The sequence below is a fragment of the Lepidochelys kempii genome, chromosome 1 (genome assembly GCF_965140265.1).
Source record: "Lepidochelys kempii isolate rLepKem1 chromosome 1, rLepKem1.hap2, whole genome shotgun sequence".
In the NCBI taxonomy this organism is placed as follows: domain Eukaryota; kingdom Metazoa; phylum Chordata; order Testudines; family Cheloniidae; genus Lepidochelys; species Lepidochelys kempii.
In genome coordinates this window covers 208,205,974-208,222,613 of record NC_133256.1, presented here as the reverse complement: position 1 = coordinate 208,222,613, position 16,640 = coordinate 208,205,974, and the positions used below count along the sequence as shown (strand labels likewise).

At 42.7% G+C, this 16,640-nt stretch overlaps 1 protein-coding gene across 5 annotated transcripts in view; it reads right to left on the bottom strand.

Moving 5' to 3' along the window:
- CASR (calcium sensing receptor) overlaps positions 1–16,640 on the bottom strand; it is a 175,521-nt gene that overhangs the window by 19,528 nt on the left and 139,353 nt on the right. For all 5 annotated transcript variants that reach the window (XM_073310598.1, XM_073310619.1, XM_073310613.1 and 2 more), the window contains one exon: positions 5,856–6,086. In XM_073310598.1, the coding sequence (XP_073166699.1) occupies positions 5,856–6,086 (231 nt within the window). The remainder of the gene's footprint in view (positions 1–5,855; positions 6,087–16,640) is intronic.

The following is a 16,640-nucleotide window of genomic DNA, read 5'->3' as shown; positions in this document are numbered from 1 at the left end:
GGCAGGGTTGTGGTGGATAATCAACTGAACATGAGCTCCCAGTGTGTGACACTGTGGCCAAAAGCTCTAATGCTATCCTGGATGAATAAACAGGGGAATCTCAAGTAGAGGTGCAGAGGTTATTTTATCTGTGTATTTGGCAATGATGAGACCACAGCTGGACCTGTCCAGTTCTGGAACCCACAATTAAAGAAGGATGTTGATAAATTATAGACAGTTCAGAGGATAGCCATGAGAATGATTAAAGGATTAGAAAACATGCCTTATAGTGACAGGTTTCAGAGTAACAGCCGTGTTAGTCTGTATTCGCAAAAAGAAAAGGAGTACTTGTGGCACCTTAGAGACTAACCAATTTATTTGAGCATGAGCTTTTGTGAGCTACAGCTCACTTCATCGGATGCATGCCGTGGAAACTGCAGCAGACTTTATTTATACACAGAGAATATGAAAAAATACCTGAAATGAAATGAAAAAAACCTGGATTTGTGCTGGAAATGGCCCACTTGATGATCACTTTAGATAAGCTATTACCAGCAGGACAGTGGGGTGGGAGGAGGTATTTTTTCATATTCTCTGTGTATAAATAAAGTCTGCTGCAGTTTCCACGGCATGCATCCGATGAAGTGAGCTGTAGCTCACGAAAGCTCATGCTCAAATAAATTGGTTAGTCTCTAAGGTGCCACAAGTACTCCTTTTCTTTTTGCGAATACAGACTAACACGACTGTTACTCTGAAACCTGTCATTGATAGCCCTGGAGACTAAAATCTGCTGAGACAACATGTGTAACCGAAAAACTGTCCTCCCTCAACCAGCCTTATCAGTATTCTCCACTTTTGTGTTTGAAGGACCATTTCCAGGGAGTAGAAGGTAGACCACAAGTCTTTGTAATCTCTGCTGCATAATGGACACTAATTCTACTGGAAACTCATATTTAGGGTACTATTTTTAGCTTTTAACAGATAAACACCAATAAAACACCCTCGATTAGGAAAAAAATGAAATCAGTTAGAAATGGTTTCTCAATTCATGCTTACTACACCTCTTTCCCAGTGAAGTTTGTTTATACAGGTGATATCCCTGCTCCCTGGCTTGTATATAAGGGCTTGTCTACACAGAGCAGCAATGCAGACTACTGGGGTGTGATTTCTAAACTGCACTAATGTGTTGTGCATTAATTGGTTGGTATACAATCTACTGGCGCACACTAAAGGTTCTCTATTGTGCTCTAACATAGTGCTGTTTGAAACAGTACTATGCCTGTGCGTGTGTGTGTATATATATACATATATATATATATATATATATATATATAATGTAGAAAAAGCCTTGAAGAAAATCCAATTTTTGGCCATCTACATAGAACCCCAAAATTGCTAAAAATAAACCCTGAAAAATGAAATTATTAAACCCCGAAAAACAGAAGCCCAACTGATGTTACTCATAACATCTAAGTGTTATCAGCTGGTAACAAAAGTCAGTTCTTAGTGGCCTGAATTTGAATTAGCAGCCTAGAGGTGAAAGGTTCTAGTTACCATGAAACAAACCGCTGAGTCAGCCTGTCCCCTTGATATTGCATGATGATTACGAGTAACTAAAGCAAAGTAAAATGATTTCTTGCCACTCACTTTTACCCAATATCCCCTCCCACACAAATCCCCCCTCCAACATTGAATAAAACTAATTAATTAACTATATGAAAAATATACACTACCCTGAGAAAAGGTTTAACCCCCAAAAGGGAGAAGGGCTAGATTTTTAGGTACTTAGGTGCCTAAAATTGCAGATAGGCATCTAAGGGGATTTTCAAAAGCTCCTAGGCACCTAACTGCCATTGAAATGAAGGGAATTGGGTGCCATAGGCTAGGGACTCAAAGGGACTTAGGTGCCTAACTGCCACTGAGATCCTCAAAACACCTGGAACCTCAATTCGCATGGTGCCTAAGTTTCTGTCGGTGGCCATGCACAAAACTGCCTGCGTTCTGATGCTGATAGTTGCTTAGTGGGCTAGCTCATGCCGAAGTCCCAGCAAGATTCACAAACTTAATGTTCTCTGCCTCTGTCATCTGTGGGGCCTGATCTGCTAGGTGTGCTCACAGTATGCCCAACCCTACAAAAGACAGCTGGGGACAACCAGGTGGGGACTTTTGGGGCTGGCAAAAATCTATCCAATAGCACAGAGATTAGGCTACCTGCTATAGTCACCAGGGATGCAGGAGACTTAGGTTTCAATACCTAATTTGGAGCAGGGACTCAAACTTCCACTCCCATGTGAGTGCCCTAATCACCATGCTCAAGGGTGGGTGTGTCTCTATCTGTCCTTTGGGAGCTGTTCCACTTTATAGAAATAATTGAATATTACTAGGAGCAGGGTCTTGACTGACTTTCCTACCTCTCGGCTGAGTGCCCTAATCAGCAGGCTACAGAGTCAATCTCTTTCTCTCTTCATCTGGCTCAAGGCGTATGTAATTATTTACACAAAAGGGTACGTCTGGGAGCCTGACTCTGGGTCGCAAATTCCACTGAACAGCAGGGTGCCTAGGAGTTAGGTGTGGAAGTGCCTAAATCCCTTTGTGGATCTAGCCCCTTGGCACTTTTGAAAATCCCACTAGGCATCTAGCTGCATCTTTAGGCTCCTAACTACCTTTACAAAACTGACCCAAAGTGCCAGAGACTCCATGAAGTCCACAAAAGATAATGCTATTGCTTTTGATTACATAAGGAAGCTGTATAAAACCCTAAGACAGATAGATGGTTGGAAAGATCAATAGATCACTAATGAATCAATAATAAACTGTTATACATAAAGAAGCCTTTCATCCTCAAGGGACTTTAAAAGCTTTACAAACTTAAAACATATAGAGAAACATAGGGGTTACTACATCCATCCTGATCCAACTCAACCACCTCTGTAATAGAACATAACAGCTATTTCATGGGGTATAATAATACCACAGAATAGTATAGGTCAGGAAGTGATGATGAATACTGTATTCAACTGATACTGCAGGGGGACCTTAAACCAGAAGAATGTAATTACCAAATCTAGAATCTAGCCAGAAAATTTGGGCTCACATTACAACTTTTGGGGAAAGTGCCAGAGGATCTGTATCATGACAGGTTTCAGAGTAGCAGCCGTGTTAGTCTGTATCTGCAAAAAGAACAGGAGGACTTGTGGCACCTTAGAGGCTAACAAATTTATTAGAGCATAAGCTTTTGTGGGCTACAGCCCACTTCATCGGATGCATAGAATGGAACATATAGTAAGAAGATATATATACAATACAGAGAAGATGGAAGTTGCCATACAAACTGTAAGAGGCTAATTAATTCAGATGAGCTATTATCAGCAGGAGAAAAAAACTTTTGTAGTGATAATCAAGATGGCCCATTTAGACAGTTGACAAGAAGGTGTGAGGATACTAAACATAGGGAAATAGATTCAATGTGTGTAATGACCCAGCCACTTCCCGTCTTCACTCAAACCCAAGCTAACAGTATCTAGTTTGCATCCGACGATGTGAGCCGTAGCTCACGAAAGCTTATGCTCAAATAAATTGGTTAGTCTCTAAGGTGCCACCAGTACTCCTTTTCTTTTTGCGAATACAGACTACTACGGCTGTTACTCTGAAAGGTATCTAGTTTGCATATTAACTCAATTAGCAGTTTCTTGTTGGAGTCTGCTCCTGAAAGCTCTTCTGTTGCAAAATTGCCACCCTTAAATCTTTTACTGAGTGGCCAGAGAGGTTGAAGTGCTCTCCCACCGGTCCTTGAACGTTATGATTCCTGATGTCAGACCCGTGTCCATCCATTCCCCTGCGTAGAGACTGTCCAGCTTGGCCAACACACATGGCAGAGGGGCATCGCCAGCACATTACAAAAGTGATTTTCACTACAAAAGTTTTTTTCTCCTGCTGATAATAGCTCATCTTAATTAATTAGCCTCTTACAGTTTGTATGGCAACATCCACCTTCTCTGTATATATATATATATATATATATATATATATATATATATATCTTCTTACTATATGTTCCATTCTATGCACTCGATGAAGTGGGCTGTAGCCCACGAAAGCTTATGCTCTAATAAATTTGTTAGTCTCTAAGGTGCCACAAGTCCTCCTGTTCTTTTTTTTAGAGGATCTGTAATGATCCGAATGGGCTGGCACCTCAGTTTTTACATCTCTTTTGAAATGAAATTTATTGCTGCTGCTCCCAGACCCAGAACTTTGGCCTCTGAACTTGCCTAGGGGATATAAGAGTCAACTACTCAAGGATGGCAGGGAGAGATCTAACAGGGGCCTATTGGACAGTTGCAGGAACTGAAAGCAACTGGACGATCATAGGGAGAAAGGGTCTGTTGAAGGTAACACTGTTCAGTATAGGGCTTGGGACATGCAACTCCACGGTTCTAGGCCTGTTGCTTATGGTCCCATAAACCTCTGAAGCAGTGTTCCAGTCAGGCATCTACTCCAAATAACACTGACCCATGGCATGGGTATAGGTCCTTCTATCCAAGGATCTCAAAGTATTCTGCAAACTTTCATCAGTGATTTTCCTGTTCCCCTTGTGCAAGTCAGTATTAATAGAGAAAGTCAGGCAGAGAGAAGGGAAATGACCTTGCCCAATCAATACGTCAGCGGCAGAGCTAGGAATGGAACCCAAGACTCCTGGCTCTTCAACTCCTGCCGTAGTCTCTCACTCACATTCCTTACGAATGTGTAACATGTATTCCCTCAGCTACTGTGACGTGAGGCAGTATCAGGGAAGGACTAGCTGAGTGTGGGGATTCTAGACGGATCTCTTAAAAGTTTGCCAATCTGAACTTTCATTTTAAAAAAGTGTAAATTTCTCGTAATGAATAAAACTTTCAAAAGGTGAAGCAAGTATAACTGATGCAGACTCTTCTGCTTGAGCTTTCAGAGACTGAAACAATAGCTTTGAGGTGTGAACTGTCCCATTAATTTCAATAGACGCTAAGTCAGTGGCTAACAATGATATTATTATGCTGAAAGATGCTAATAGCTGCAACTATTGGATCTAGGAGCCTATCTAGATTAATAGTGCAGCCCAGTTTGCTGTGCACCAAGTGTTCATCTAAACAAGCCCTAAAATCCAAAGTTAATCATAAACCTAATTAAAACCAGTGTGTGTGTAAAGTACCTATCAGGCTCAACAGAAGGGGCTGTAACATACAGTAAAGCAGCTGCAGAAAATGGAGGCTATTGCCTGAGACAACAACAAGGCAGCCCAGAAATAATTTAGGTAGATTAACAGACGTTTGCCCTTCTAGTAAATGCAGGGGCTCAATCAGGATATAGATTAAAGATCGTGGGTATTGGAGATAGGAAGCCAGCAGATAGATTTCTAGCCTCCTGAAAGGAAAAAATTCCCTGAGAGGAAGTAATGTGATAGAGTTTCTTGGGCACAGAGCTTGCTAGAGTGGCAGACCTGGGGATTTCTGAGCAAGGAAACTGCATGCTGTTGTTTGTTTCTACTGTGCTCAGGGAAATGGGACTTTATGTACATTCTCTTCTTAAAAAAACAACAACCCAAACCCAAGACTATACCGCATTTTGGCTAGCTAGTCGGGCCAAAAGGGGCAACACTATTTTAAATATCAGCATTCTTAATTAGGAGAGATTGAGAAGTGAAGCACTAGTCGAGGAGCATGGAAGATATATAAATTAAGATGAATTAGCCCTTAATAACACATGGTGGTATTGCAATGGAGGTGTGTGTGTGTGTGTGTGTATGACAGAGAGATTGTTCTAATTTTCTTGAAGAAAGGCTCAACTTTCAAAGATTTAGGAAGCACTGTAGTGAGGGGTTTAAGGTGATCTATGGCACTTACCTCCCTGGAGAATCCACTCCACAGGATTTTGTTTTCATTGATAAAGAGCCTCTCTCCCTTCTTGGCATAAACATTGTAGTGTCCGACCTCCTCAAACATGATGGAGCCGTCCTCTGGTGACAGGTGCCAATTGATTATCGAGTAATTCCCTATCAGGTCCCCAGACTCGTCAAAATCCACTTGCTCCCCCATGTTACTGGTGAAATTTAAATGGCGCAGATGCTTCAGTACCTAGAGAGAGAGACAAAGATGCCTTGAACACCTGCATGTAACCATCCTTCCCAGGCACAGGCCTTCTGGAGTATCAGCACAATACCCCCAAAACCCTACCACTTGAGGTGACTTCATTACCTCAGAGCAGTAGCAGGCTCCTGTCTTGTATGTGGACCAGTCACGAAATGAGGATATCACACCACTTAGCCAGCCTGTGACATACAAACCACACTCCCCACCTTCGCTTGGATCTTCACTGAACAATCAGTTATTGACTGACACAGAGATATTACTCAAAGCTCTTTTCTTCATTTTGTAAAAAATAAACTGCATTCCAGATGGAACATTAAACTACGTCTCTTGACAACTTGTAGGCCCTAGAGTTCTTGTGGCATTTTTCCAGAACTGTGTGGATCTGGCATCCTAGTCATATTGCAATATGAATAATTATATTATGCCTCTGTACATTCGCTCTGCAGTTTAGCTAGAGTATTCTTCACTTCCTGTCTTAAACTCCGACGTGCTGTTGGTGTGAGCAGTTAAACAATCCCAGGAACACTGGCGTTTCCATATCAGACAGGGCCATTTGTCCATTTAGTCCAATATCTTGTCTCTGACAGTGCTTAGTACCAGATGTATCAAAGGAAGGGACAAGGAACCCTGTATTGATAAGGAATAACTTCTCCTTATATGAAGTTTCTTTCTAATCCCTGCCAGTTAGTTTCTGCTTAATCCCTCAAGCATGATTTTTATATCCCTTATAGCATTTTCTCCTATTTACAGTAACTGTGGATGTTCAAATAAGTAATAAATAAGTATGAGCTACGAGAATAATTACATTTCTATAACATACTTAAAAGAACATATCTTGACACCTAGGTGCCCTTGACATCAGTTATAAATATATTACATAATCAAAATAACCCAATGAGCAGCACATTCCCCATTCCTATGCATGCAACCTCAAACAGCAAATCAAATCAAAACCAGGCCTGCCTATCTCAGCCTTCCAGTCAGGTGTAGCTGTGGGGAGGGAGGAGAGGGATGGAGACAGTAGCAGTTCCTCTTTTCTGAATCTGGAGCGGGGAGCTCACCTTGGATATGGAACAGAGGTTCCAAATCATCTCTCCCTTCCCGTCTACTCACAGCGTTGACAACACTTGAAGGACAAAGGAAGCTTCAGACAGAGATGCTGTCTGAAAGGAGTTCAGTCAGTAAGACTGCTAAAGCATGTGGTGAGAGAAACCTTTTGCTTTGAATTCACTTAGTTTGTTAAGTTAGGTGTTAGTTGCATTTTACCTTTCATTTCTTTGTAACCAATTCTAACTTTTATGCCTCATTACTTGTAACCGCTTAAAATCTCTCTTTCTGTAGTTAATAAACTTGGATTGAAGTATTTGGGAAACTCCATTTAAGGTAACAAGATTTGTGCATATCATTTTCTATCAATGAAATGATGAACTTTATATGAGCTTGTGTTGTCCAGGAGAGGGCTGGGCAGTACAAGATGCACATTTCTGTGCGGGAAAGTCTGAGACTGGGAGTTTGCTGGTGTTGCCCTGCAATGTAATTCATAGATGGCTGGCTATAGCACTCAGACAGTCTAGCTGGGAATTATTTACATGCTGGAGGCTGTGTGTGAGCGGACCGGGAGTGGTTGCTCTCACAGCAAAGCAGTGTCAGAGGCACCCCAGTTTGAAGAATTGAGGGGACACAGCTGTACATCAGTCCAGGTTGTACCCTGAGGAATGTGTATACTTGGTATCCCTATGTATGTAAATCCATAATTTGCTTTGTTGATCAGGTATTTTTGTATGTGCCTGTGACAGTCTACGCTATTACGGTCACCACTTTTACAAAACTATGATAAATCTTGTACAAAGTATGCCTTCTGAGGTATCACTGGAAAAGTCAATCTGTTGAACATTACTGTCCTGTTGATATGTATGTGTCATCATTGTATACGAAGTTCTGAGATTTTGCTATATGTTTGTTACTGAAACATGTTGTGAGTTTGAGAAACGTCCACTGACCAGTTCCCTAGAAATAACCAAGGAACTGCAAAACAAGCATTACATGTCAAGCCTCACGTATATGGAAGATGCAAGCAAGAATCTGCAATTCATGTGAAGGACTGGGTGTGAAACACGTAGACAATGGGGGCTTCCTAAACCCATGACACAGCAAAGATTTTTCCAGCATCTGGATGAGAGTATAAAGTAAGAGACAGTGACATCATCAGATCACATCTTGTCCCCCACTCATACTGAAGGCAACAAGATTGTTTGGAAAAAAGAAACATCATTGACTTGGGGGAAGTAGTCCTAACTGGAAAATTTTCCAGTGTGCACAGACTGCTGTAGACTTTTGGGTAAGAGAAAAAATGGTTACTTACCTTTCGTAACTGTTGTTCTTAGAGATGTGTTGCTCATGTAGATTCCATTCTAGGTGTGTGCGTGCCCATTTGCATGGCCGTAGGAGATTTTTGCCTTAGTGGTACCCGTAGGGCTGCGGAGCCCCTTGGAGTGCTGCATTCACACCACAGTATATCAGGTGTCTCCAGCCCTACGTCCTCTGTTCCTTCTTGCCAACCACTCCAAGAGAGGGGCAGGAGGGCGGGTAATGGAATGGACATGAGCAATACATCTCTAAGAACAACAGTTACGAAAGGTAGGTAACTGTTTTTATTTCTTCAAGTGCTTGCTCATGTTCATTCCATTCTAGGTGACTCACAAGCAGAATCAATGGAGGTGAGCTCAGAGTTCACAGTCTTGTAGCTTGCAGCACTGCTCTGCCAAAGCCAACATTGTTTCGAGCCTGCTGAGTCAGGGTGTAGTGTGACATGAATGTGTGGACCGACAACCAGGTTGCGGCCTGACAGAACTCCTGGATTGGCACCTGTGCCAGGAAGGCTGCTGATTGTGCCCTAGTCGAATGGGCTGTCACGATGGCTGGCGGGGGCACCTTTGCCAGCTCATAGCAAAAGCAGATGCAGGGTAGGATCCAAGACGAAATTCTCTGGGCAGACACTGGGCAACCTTTCATCCTGTCAGCGACAGCAACAAACAACTGCGTTGACTTATGGAACGGCTTTGTTCTATCAACGTAGAAGGCCAGTGCCCATTTGACGTCCAGGGTATGCAGCCTGTGCTCGTCATCCATAGCATGAGGCTTTGGATAAAGGACTGGTAAATAAATGCCTTGACCAGTGTGGAACTGGGAGACGATCTTGGGCTGGGTGCGGACGCACCTGGACCTTGTTCCTATAGAAGACATATAGGGCAACTCTGACATGAGCGCCCTGGTTTTGGACACCCTACAGGCTGAAGTTATAGTGACCAAGAAGGAGACTTTCCAGGAGAGAAGCAGGAGGGAGCAGGAAGCCAAGGGTTCGAAGGGGGGGGGACCCATGAGTTTGGACAGCACAAGATTCAAGTCCCAAGAGGGGACTGGGTCTCGGACATGCAGGTAAAGGTGCTCCAAACCCTTCAGGAAACGTCCAGTCCTGGGATGGGCAAAGATCGACCGGCCTTGAAGCAGAAGGTGGAACACCAAAATGGCCGCCAGGTGTACCTTGATCGAAGATAGTGACAGACCCTGATGCTTAAGCTGCAGTAAATAGTCAAGTATGTCCTGCAGTGGGGCCTCATCCATATGATCAGAGGCCCAACATGTGAACTGCTTCCACTTTGCCACGTAGGTCACCTTGGTGGTTTTCTGCTGCCCAGCAGGTCCTGCTGGACACCAGTGCAACACCCCCATTTGTCCGCACTCAGCTACACAGCAGCCAGGCTGTCAAGTGCAGCTACTCCAGGTTTGGGTACAGCAGGTTGCCATGGTTTTGTGACAGCAGATCCAGCCAAAGAGGTAGCTGCAGCGGCGTGGCTGTCAAGAGACTCAGAAGCATGCTGAACCAGTGTTGACAAGGCCACACCAGGGCTATGAGGATGATCAATGCTTTGTCTTGCTTTACCTTGAGCTGGACTCTGTGGATCAGCAGTACCAGTGGGAAGGCATACATCAGCACTCCCAACCATGGAATCAAGAAGGCTTCCAACAGGGGAGCCTTTGTCCCTGCACTACAGAGAACAGAACTGATGGCACTTCCTGTTCTGTCTGGATGCAGGGAGTCCTGGGGAGTCCCCAACCTGCATAAGATGAGGCTGACCACCTCTGGATGAAGCGACCATTTTTGGCGAGATGACAAGGTCCTGCTGAGGCGATTCCCCAGGATGTTCTTGGCTCCAGGCAGGTGGGCAGCTACCAGATGAATGGCATGCCGCACACAAAAGTCCCAGAGACTGAGCATTTCCTGACAAAGGGCTGAAGACCTGGCTCTGCCTTGCCTGTTGATGTAGTACATTGCGGCTGTATTGTCTATCAGGACCTGCACCACCCTGCCCTTCAGGTGGGGCAAGAACGCCTGGCAGGCCTGACGCACCACTTTTAGCTCCCTGGCAGGAGTGGGGGTCCCATACCGCTCCTAAGAGTCGGTGGCAGACCTTTCAGGGGACTGGACACCCCAGCCGGGGAGGCACGATCACGTGGCACCAGAGCAGTCTGATGGGCAGGCCTGGGTCCCTTGATAGATGACCCCTGGGCCTTCTTGCTCAGTGCCGGGGAGTGCTTCTTGGCCTTCTCCTTCAGCACCGGTGCTGGCGAACAGTGCCGTGAGGAGTCGGGTGCCGGCGGTGTGCTGCACATGGAGGCTGAGGCACTTGGTGCGACCTGCTCGGAAGCTGGGCAGAGTGTGGACTCCATCAGGAGAGTTATGAGGCGGATGTCCCGCTCCTTCTGGAGGCAGGGCCAAAAGTTTTTGCAAATCCGGCACTGCTCCTTTAGATGTGATGCCCCCAGGCACTTAAGGCAGCTGCTGTGGGAGTCACTCACAGGCATAGGCCTGCTGCAGTCTGAGCAGGGCTTGAACCCGGGCTTGTCCCACCTAGGGCAAAGTCCCGCTGGGATCCTAACTACTAAGTAACTCACACTTAACAACTATTTAAGAACTACTTGACAACTACTTAAGACTAGCAAAGCAAAGTATATACAACAGTCTTAAGGCATGAAACTTGAAATGGTAGACAACTGCTAGCTCTTGCTAAGCAAGAGAGAAACTCTGACTGACCACCATGGACAGTAAGAAGGAACTCAGAGGGTGTAGGGCTGGCGGCACCTGATTTACCGCGGCATAGGCGCTGACTCTGTGGGTGCTCCGGAGCTGGAGCACCCACAGGGAAACATTGGTGGGTGTGGAGCACCCACCGGCAGATCCCCACCACACCCCCCTGCCCCAGCTCATCTCTGCCTCCGCTCCACCTCTGCTTCCTCCCCTGAGCGGGCCAACACGTCCTGCTTCTCCCCCCTCCCTCCCAGCGCTTGCACTGCGAAACAGCTGTTTTGCATGGCAAGCCGGGGGGAAGGGGGAACGTGGCACACTTGGGGAAGAGGTGGGGCCAGAGCAGGGATTTGGGGAGGGATCCAATGGGGCAGTGAGGGGGCCAGGGGCAGGGCTGGGAGTGCGAGCACCCACCGGCACCAACAAAAGTTTGCGCCTGTGTACCGCAGCATGAGTGCGACACTCCAGAGGCAAAAATCTCCAATGGGCGCACACACACCTAGAATGGAAGCAACATGAGCAAGCACTTGAAGAAGAAACCTTATTGCTTCAAATTTGACTTAGCTTGATAAAGTTTAGGAATTAGAGTGTGATTTTATCTTTTATTTCTTTTTGTAACCAATTCTGCACTTCTATGCCTATACCACTTATAGTCACTTAAAATCTATCTTTCTGTAGTTAAACTTATTTTAATATTTTATCTAAGCCAGCGTGTTTTTGACAGAAGTCTGGGGAATCTACTCAGGTTACATATTCTTACTCTTTGATGCAATGACAAACTAATTAATGAGCTTACTCTGATCAAGGGAGTCTTGAGCAGTGTAAAGCACACATTTCTGGGGTGCAAGGCGGGGACTAGGCAAATGCGGGTGTCACCCTATACGTAATTCAAGAGTGGCTAGCTATAGCATGCTGGTATTTGTCAGGGGGTGACTTGCATGCCAGAGGCTGGGGTAAGTTGGCAAAGTGGCAGCTCACAAAGCAAAACAGGGCATAGTGCACACCAGACTGGCAAGTTAAGGGGGCACAATGATCCAACAATTCAGATTTGTACCCTGCGGCATGTCACAGTCCCCTTTATTGATGTGCTAGGAATTTATTGAAGATGAACTGACTTATGAAGCCTTTCACCTCTGTGAGAGAAATAGTGTAATGGGAGTACAGATCTAGTATAAATTTCAATTATTTCCATTTCAAATGGAATTCATATTCATAAGCTGTAAAGTAACTTTCTGCTTTAAGATGGACAGTTACTAAAGGACACAAACTGTGTAACCTTTTACCCAGTTAGACTATAATGGTTGTTAAGTTCCCAAATTCTCTTGTTTGCAAAGGAAAGATGTGACATCTGTCATGAGAGGTCTGAATTTATTTTTAATAATTGCTGATGAAAGCATGATTTTAGTGTGTTTCTTCTGTCAGAAACTTTTGCAACAAAATATTGCTATGGATGTTTGAGGCGGGAACAGATATCAGCGCATAACTGTTTGACCCAGAAGAGGGCTGTGGCAACTTCCGCAAAACTCTGATTCTTGTGCTTCTTTCATTTCTGATATTTTGGGGGTTCACACATACCCACTCCATGTGGTTTGAAACAATGGATATTTCAAGAAAAATGCTAGCTTTTCTAAATTGACATTATGCCAAAGTTTGCCTCACTTCAGCTGAATTGGGCCATGCTGCTGGAGTCCAAGGCATACTTCATACATGATTTAGACCCTGGAAGGAGCCATGAGGTGGAGCAAGCTAGAATTGCAACCGTAAAGGTGGAAGGCCTTGGTTCCTGTGGCTTAACATGACATCTGAACTGATGCTCCCACTTCCTGAGGCAAGCCTACAAGAAGACAACATTGAATGGGTTATGCCAGCCCCTGACCAGTCTGCCAGTATCCAAAAGGCCCTGCTAGCATGAAGCATAGTCCAAGCAACATTATCATCTGGTTTCTTAACTGCAGCTACAGCTCCTATTCCATAAGAGTCTGAGGACTGCAAGAGTTGGAGAGGTCAAACCCCTCTTATCTTAGGTATCTTGTTTTTCCTTTTTTCTACTTTTTCCTTTTGTTTTTATTAACTGGGAAACTTCCCACCCTTTTTATTATTTAGAATGTGAATGTGTGTCTGGTTGCCTGCATGTGTGTATGAGCCCACACGAGAAAGAAGCCAGACAGAATGAGTCTTCAATTCCAAAACAGCCCTAAACCGTGTCTCATAAACTCATTGAATGTGTGGTTCTTATTCTTTGCAAGTGTCCAAAGATGCTATGCTGTCAGGTACAGAGTGTTAAGTGAGAGCTGTTAAATTTCTGCTTATTGAAGTCTCAATAAGGTCTGAATCTGTGTTGGGGATGGAGAAAGGAGAGTGTAACAGTGAAATCCAAAGAAGACATTTTAATTGGCTTGTAGGTTGTAAGACTTAGATGTAAACAATAATTTGGTTTCAGTACTAAAATATTCAGCCAGCTAAATTGGTGAGTGAATTGGTGAGCATTGCTGTGAGTGAAGTTCTCTAATGGGGGGTTATAACTAGGCCCCTACCAAATTCATGGTCCATTTTGGTGAGTTTTATGGTCATAGGATTTAAAAAATCATAAATTTCATGATTTCAGCTATTTAAATCTAAAATTTCATGGTGTTGTAATTGTAGGGATCCTGACCCAAAAAGGAGCTGTGTGTGTGTGTGTGTGTGGGAGGGTCGCAAGGTTATTGTAGGGGGTGTTTGCGGTACTGCTGCCGTGACTTCTGCGCTGCTGCTGGCGCTACACTGCCTTCAGAGCTGGGTGCCTGGCCAGGAGCCGCCGCTCTCCGGCTACACAGCTCTGAAGGCAGTGCAGAAGTAAGGGGGCAATACTGTGACCCCCCTGCAACTCCCTTTTGGGTCAGGACCCCCAATTTGAGAAATGCCGGTCTCCCCTGTGAAATCTATACAGTATAGGGTAAAAGCATGCAAAAGACCAGATTTCATGGTCTGTGATGTGTTTTTCATGGCCACGAATTTGGTAGGGCCCTAGTTATAACTAAATGGACAGCCACCTCCTGGATTCCTGTTTTAGGACTTATGAGGACTGATTACCTGCTATATTAATCTGATGATTTGACTAAATTGATGACTTAATTCCAATCCAGTATTGCTTCTGATTTGTTGACTTTTGATTTGATAATTGTACTGTTCAATTTTTAGATAAGTTTAGTAGTGTTTATAGTAGTTTAGCCTTAGTGACATGTTTTCTTGGTTTTATGTTTGTTAATTAACTTCAATACAATTTATAAAAAGAATACTTAGTCATATTTCTTTCAATAACTACCAAGAACCAGAACCTTTGATTCAGAAACTTGGCTGGCATCAACCAGTCCACCTAGGAACTTAATCATCTTTCTCTAAGTTAACAATATTAAACATCTCGGGCCTTGCAATAGACATGCTACAGCACCAATATGGTAAGAGTGAAGAGTAAATAAAAACAGATTAAAAAAACCAAGTTTTTTATTTAAATTGAAATTTTTCTTTTAAATTAAATACAGGGTGTTTTTTTTAAAATCGTATTTAAAATAAAATTTGAAATTGACAACATATTTTAAAATCTTAATCTATTAAAATAATTTAAATTGAATACAAAACATAATATTAAGAAGTACGTGTTTGCCAACAAGTTTTAAAGGAAGTCAAACCATTGAACTGGTGAAAGTTGATGGCTAACCACCTGGAATCAGAGTTTTTTGACATGCTAAACCAGCTTTTGATAGCAACAACCTCTTCTGCAGATGCAAACAATATTTTCTTCATGTCAGTTTATTCAACTCATAGAGTTCATTGACGAGTTTATTCAAAGTTAAGAAACCATCCTGGGGTGAAAAAGTAGGAAAGCTTGTTTTCCTCTTTCAATCTATGAATAAAAACTAGGTGTGAGAGGATGAGATCATTTAGTTCTAAAATTTTGAAGGACATAGTGACCAGAAACAATCAGTGTACTGTAATTCATGAACTACAGATAATACTTACTTTAATAAATCAATAATTTTAAAATGCAAAACATGTTTTGATTAATTTTTGATAAACTTCTTTTTGTATATATTCAGCATGGCTGAGGTAGTTTTATTTAATAACAAAATTTAAATGCTGTTTTTCAACATTTTTAATTAAATTTGAATTCCTATCCAAATAGTGCTCGACACAAATCACAAGTAAAAAAATTAATCCTCATCTATTAAATAAGAAATACTTTGCTCACAATTTTCTAACATAATAATGTAAAAACAAAGAATTTGAATAAATGTAAATTAAGCTATATAATTGCTTGAATAAATATGAAAAAAATATAGTGTATTCTCCTTGTTAGCAAAAACAAGCACCAAATTTAGTGTAAAAGCTATATTTGGTCGTAAATTGTGTGTTTTAATGGTTACCAACTAATGAGAATCAAGCTTTCTTCAAGAAAGTAACTAAAAAGTACAAATGAAAAACATGATTAAACCAATTATTTAAATCAAGGTTTTCTATCTGCTGATTTGAATAATAATTAAGATCAGTGATTTAAATAGCTTTGCTTTAAATCATGGAGTGCATGCAGGTGAGCATTACATGACTCATGTCCTTAGGTATTTACTGCCTTTACAGTTCTTCTCTATTTGTTCAATATTGATAAATAGTAAGTGACACCTCTTCCTCCCTGTTTGCCCATCCTAACATAATGACCATTCTAAGTGTTTGAAATGCAGTGTCTGTTTAGGTATGTCTCTACATGTGGAGAAGCCATGTATTGTTGCAAAAACATACACTGAAGATTTCATAATCAAGGGTCACTGTCTTTTGGGGCATGGCTGTTCTGGACAAAAAGTTTGCAATGAACATCAGAGACTCTCTTTTGCCTTGTACCTCCAAGAGATATTTTTGAATTTTCATAAATATCCTTTGAAAATATTGTGGAGCTGATAGCAAAGGTTTTTTAAAGGTGGTTTCCAGAGATTTGTGGTCATTGTCCACATGGATATGATCATGTCACACAAGATACTGATCAAACTTGAAGCATGCTAAGACAATGGTTGGCATTTCTTCTCTGTTTAAGCATAGTTATACTTTGTAGCAGAGAGTGTTCTAGAAGCTAATGCTACAGGCTAACCATCTTGGAACAACACTGCTCCCAATCCGTATTCATTGGCAGTACACTGAATAGTTAGAGAGTCCTTCACATCATAATATTTTAGGACTAGATGGTTAGTCACGAGCTCTTAGATTTGTTTGAAAAAGTATCTTGCTGTTGGGATGCCCAGCCCCATCTTTACCAGTCAATTTCCTCATAGGCACTTTGATCTGGGAAAGTTATGGCAGGAAGTTGGATGGATAACTAGCAGATCCCACAAAGTGCGGTATGTCTTGCATATTTTGCGAAGAGGCAGTGTCCAAAATGGTTGGACCTTCTCTGGGCCTGGTTTTACGCCCTCTGCAGTTAGAAGGTGTCCAAT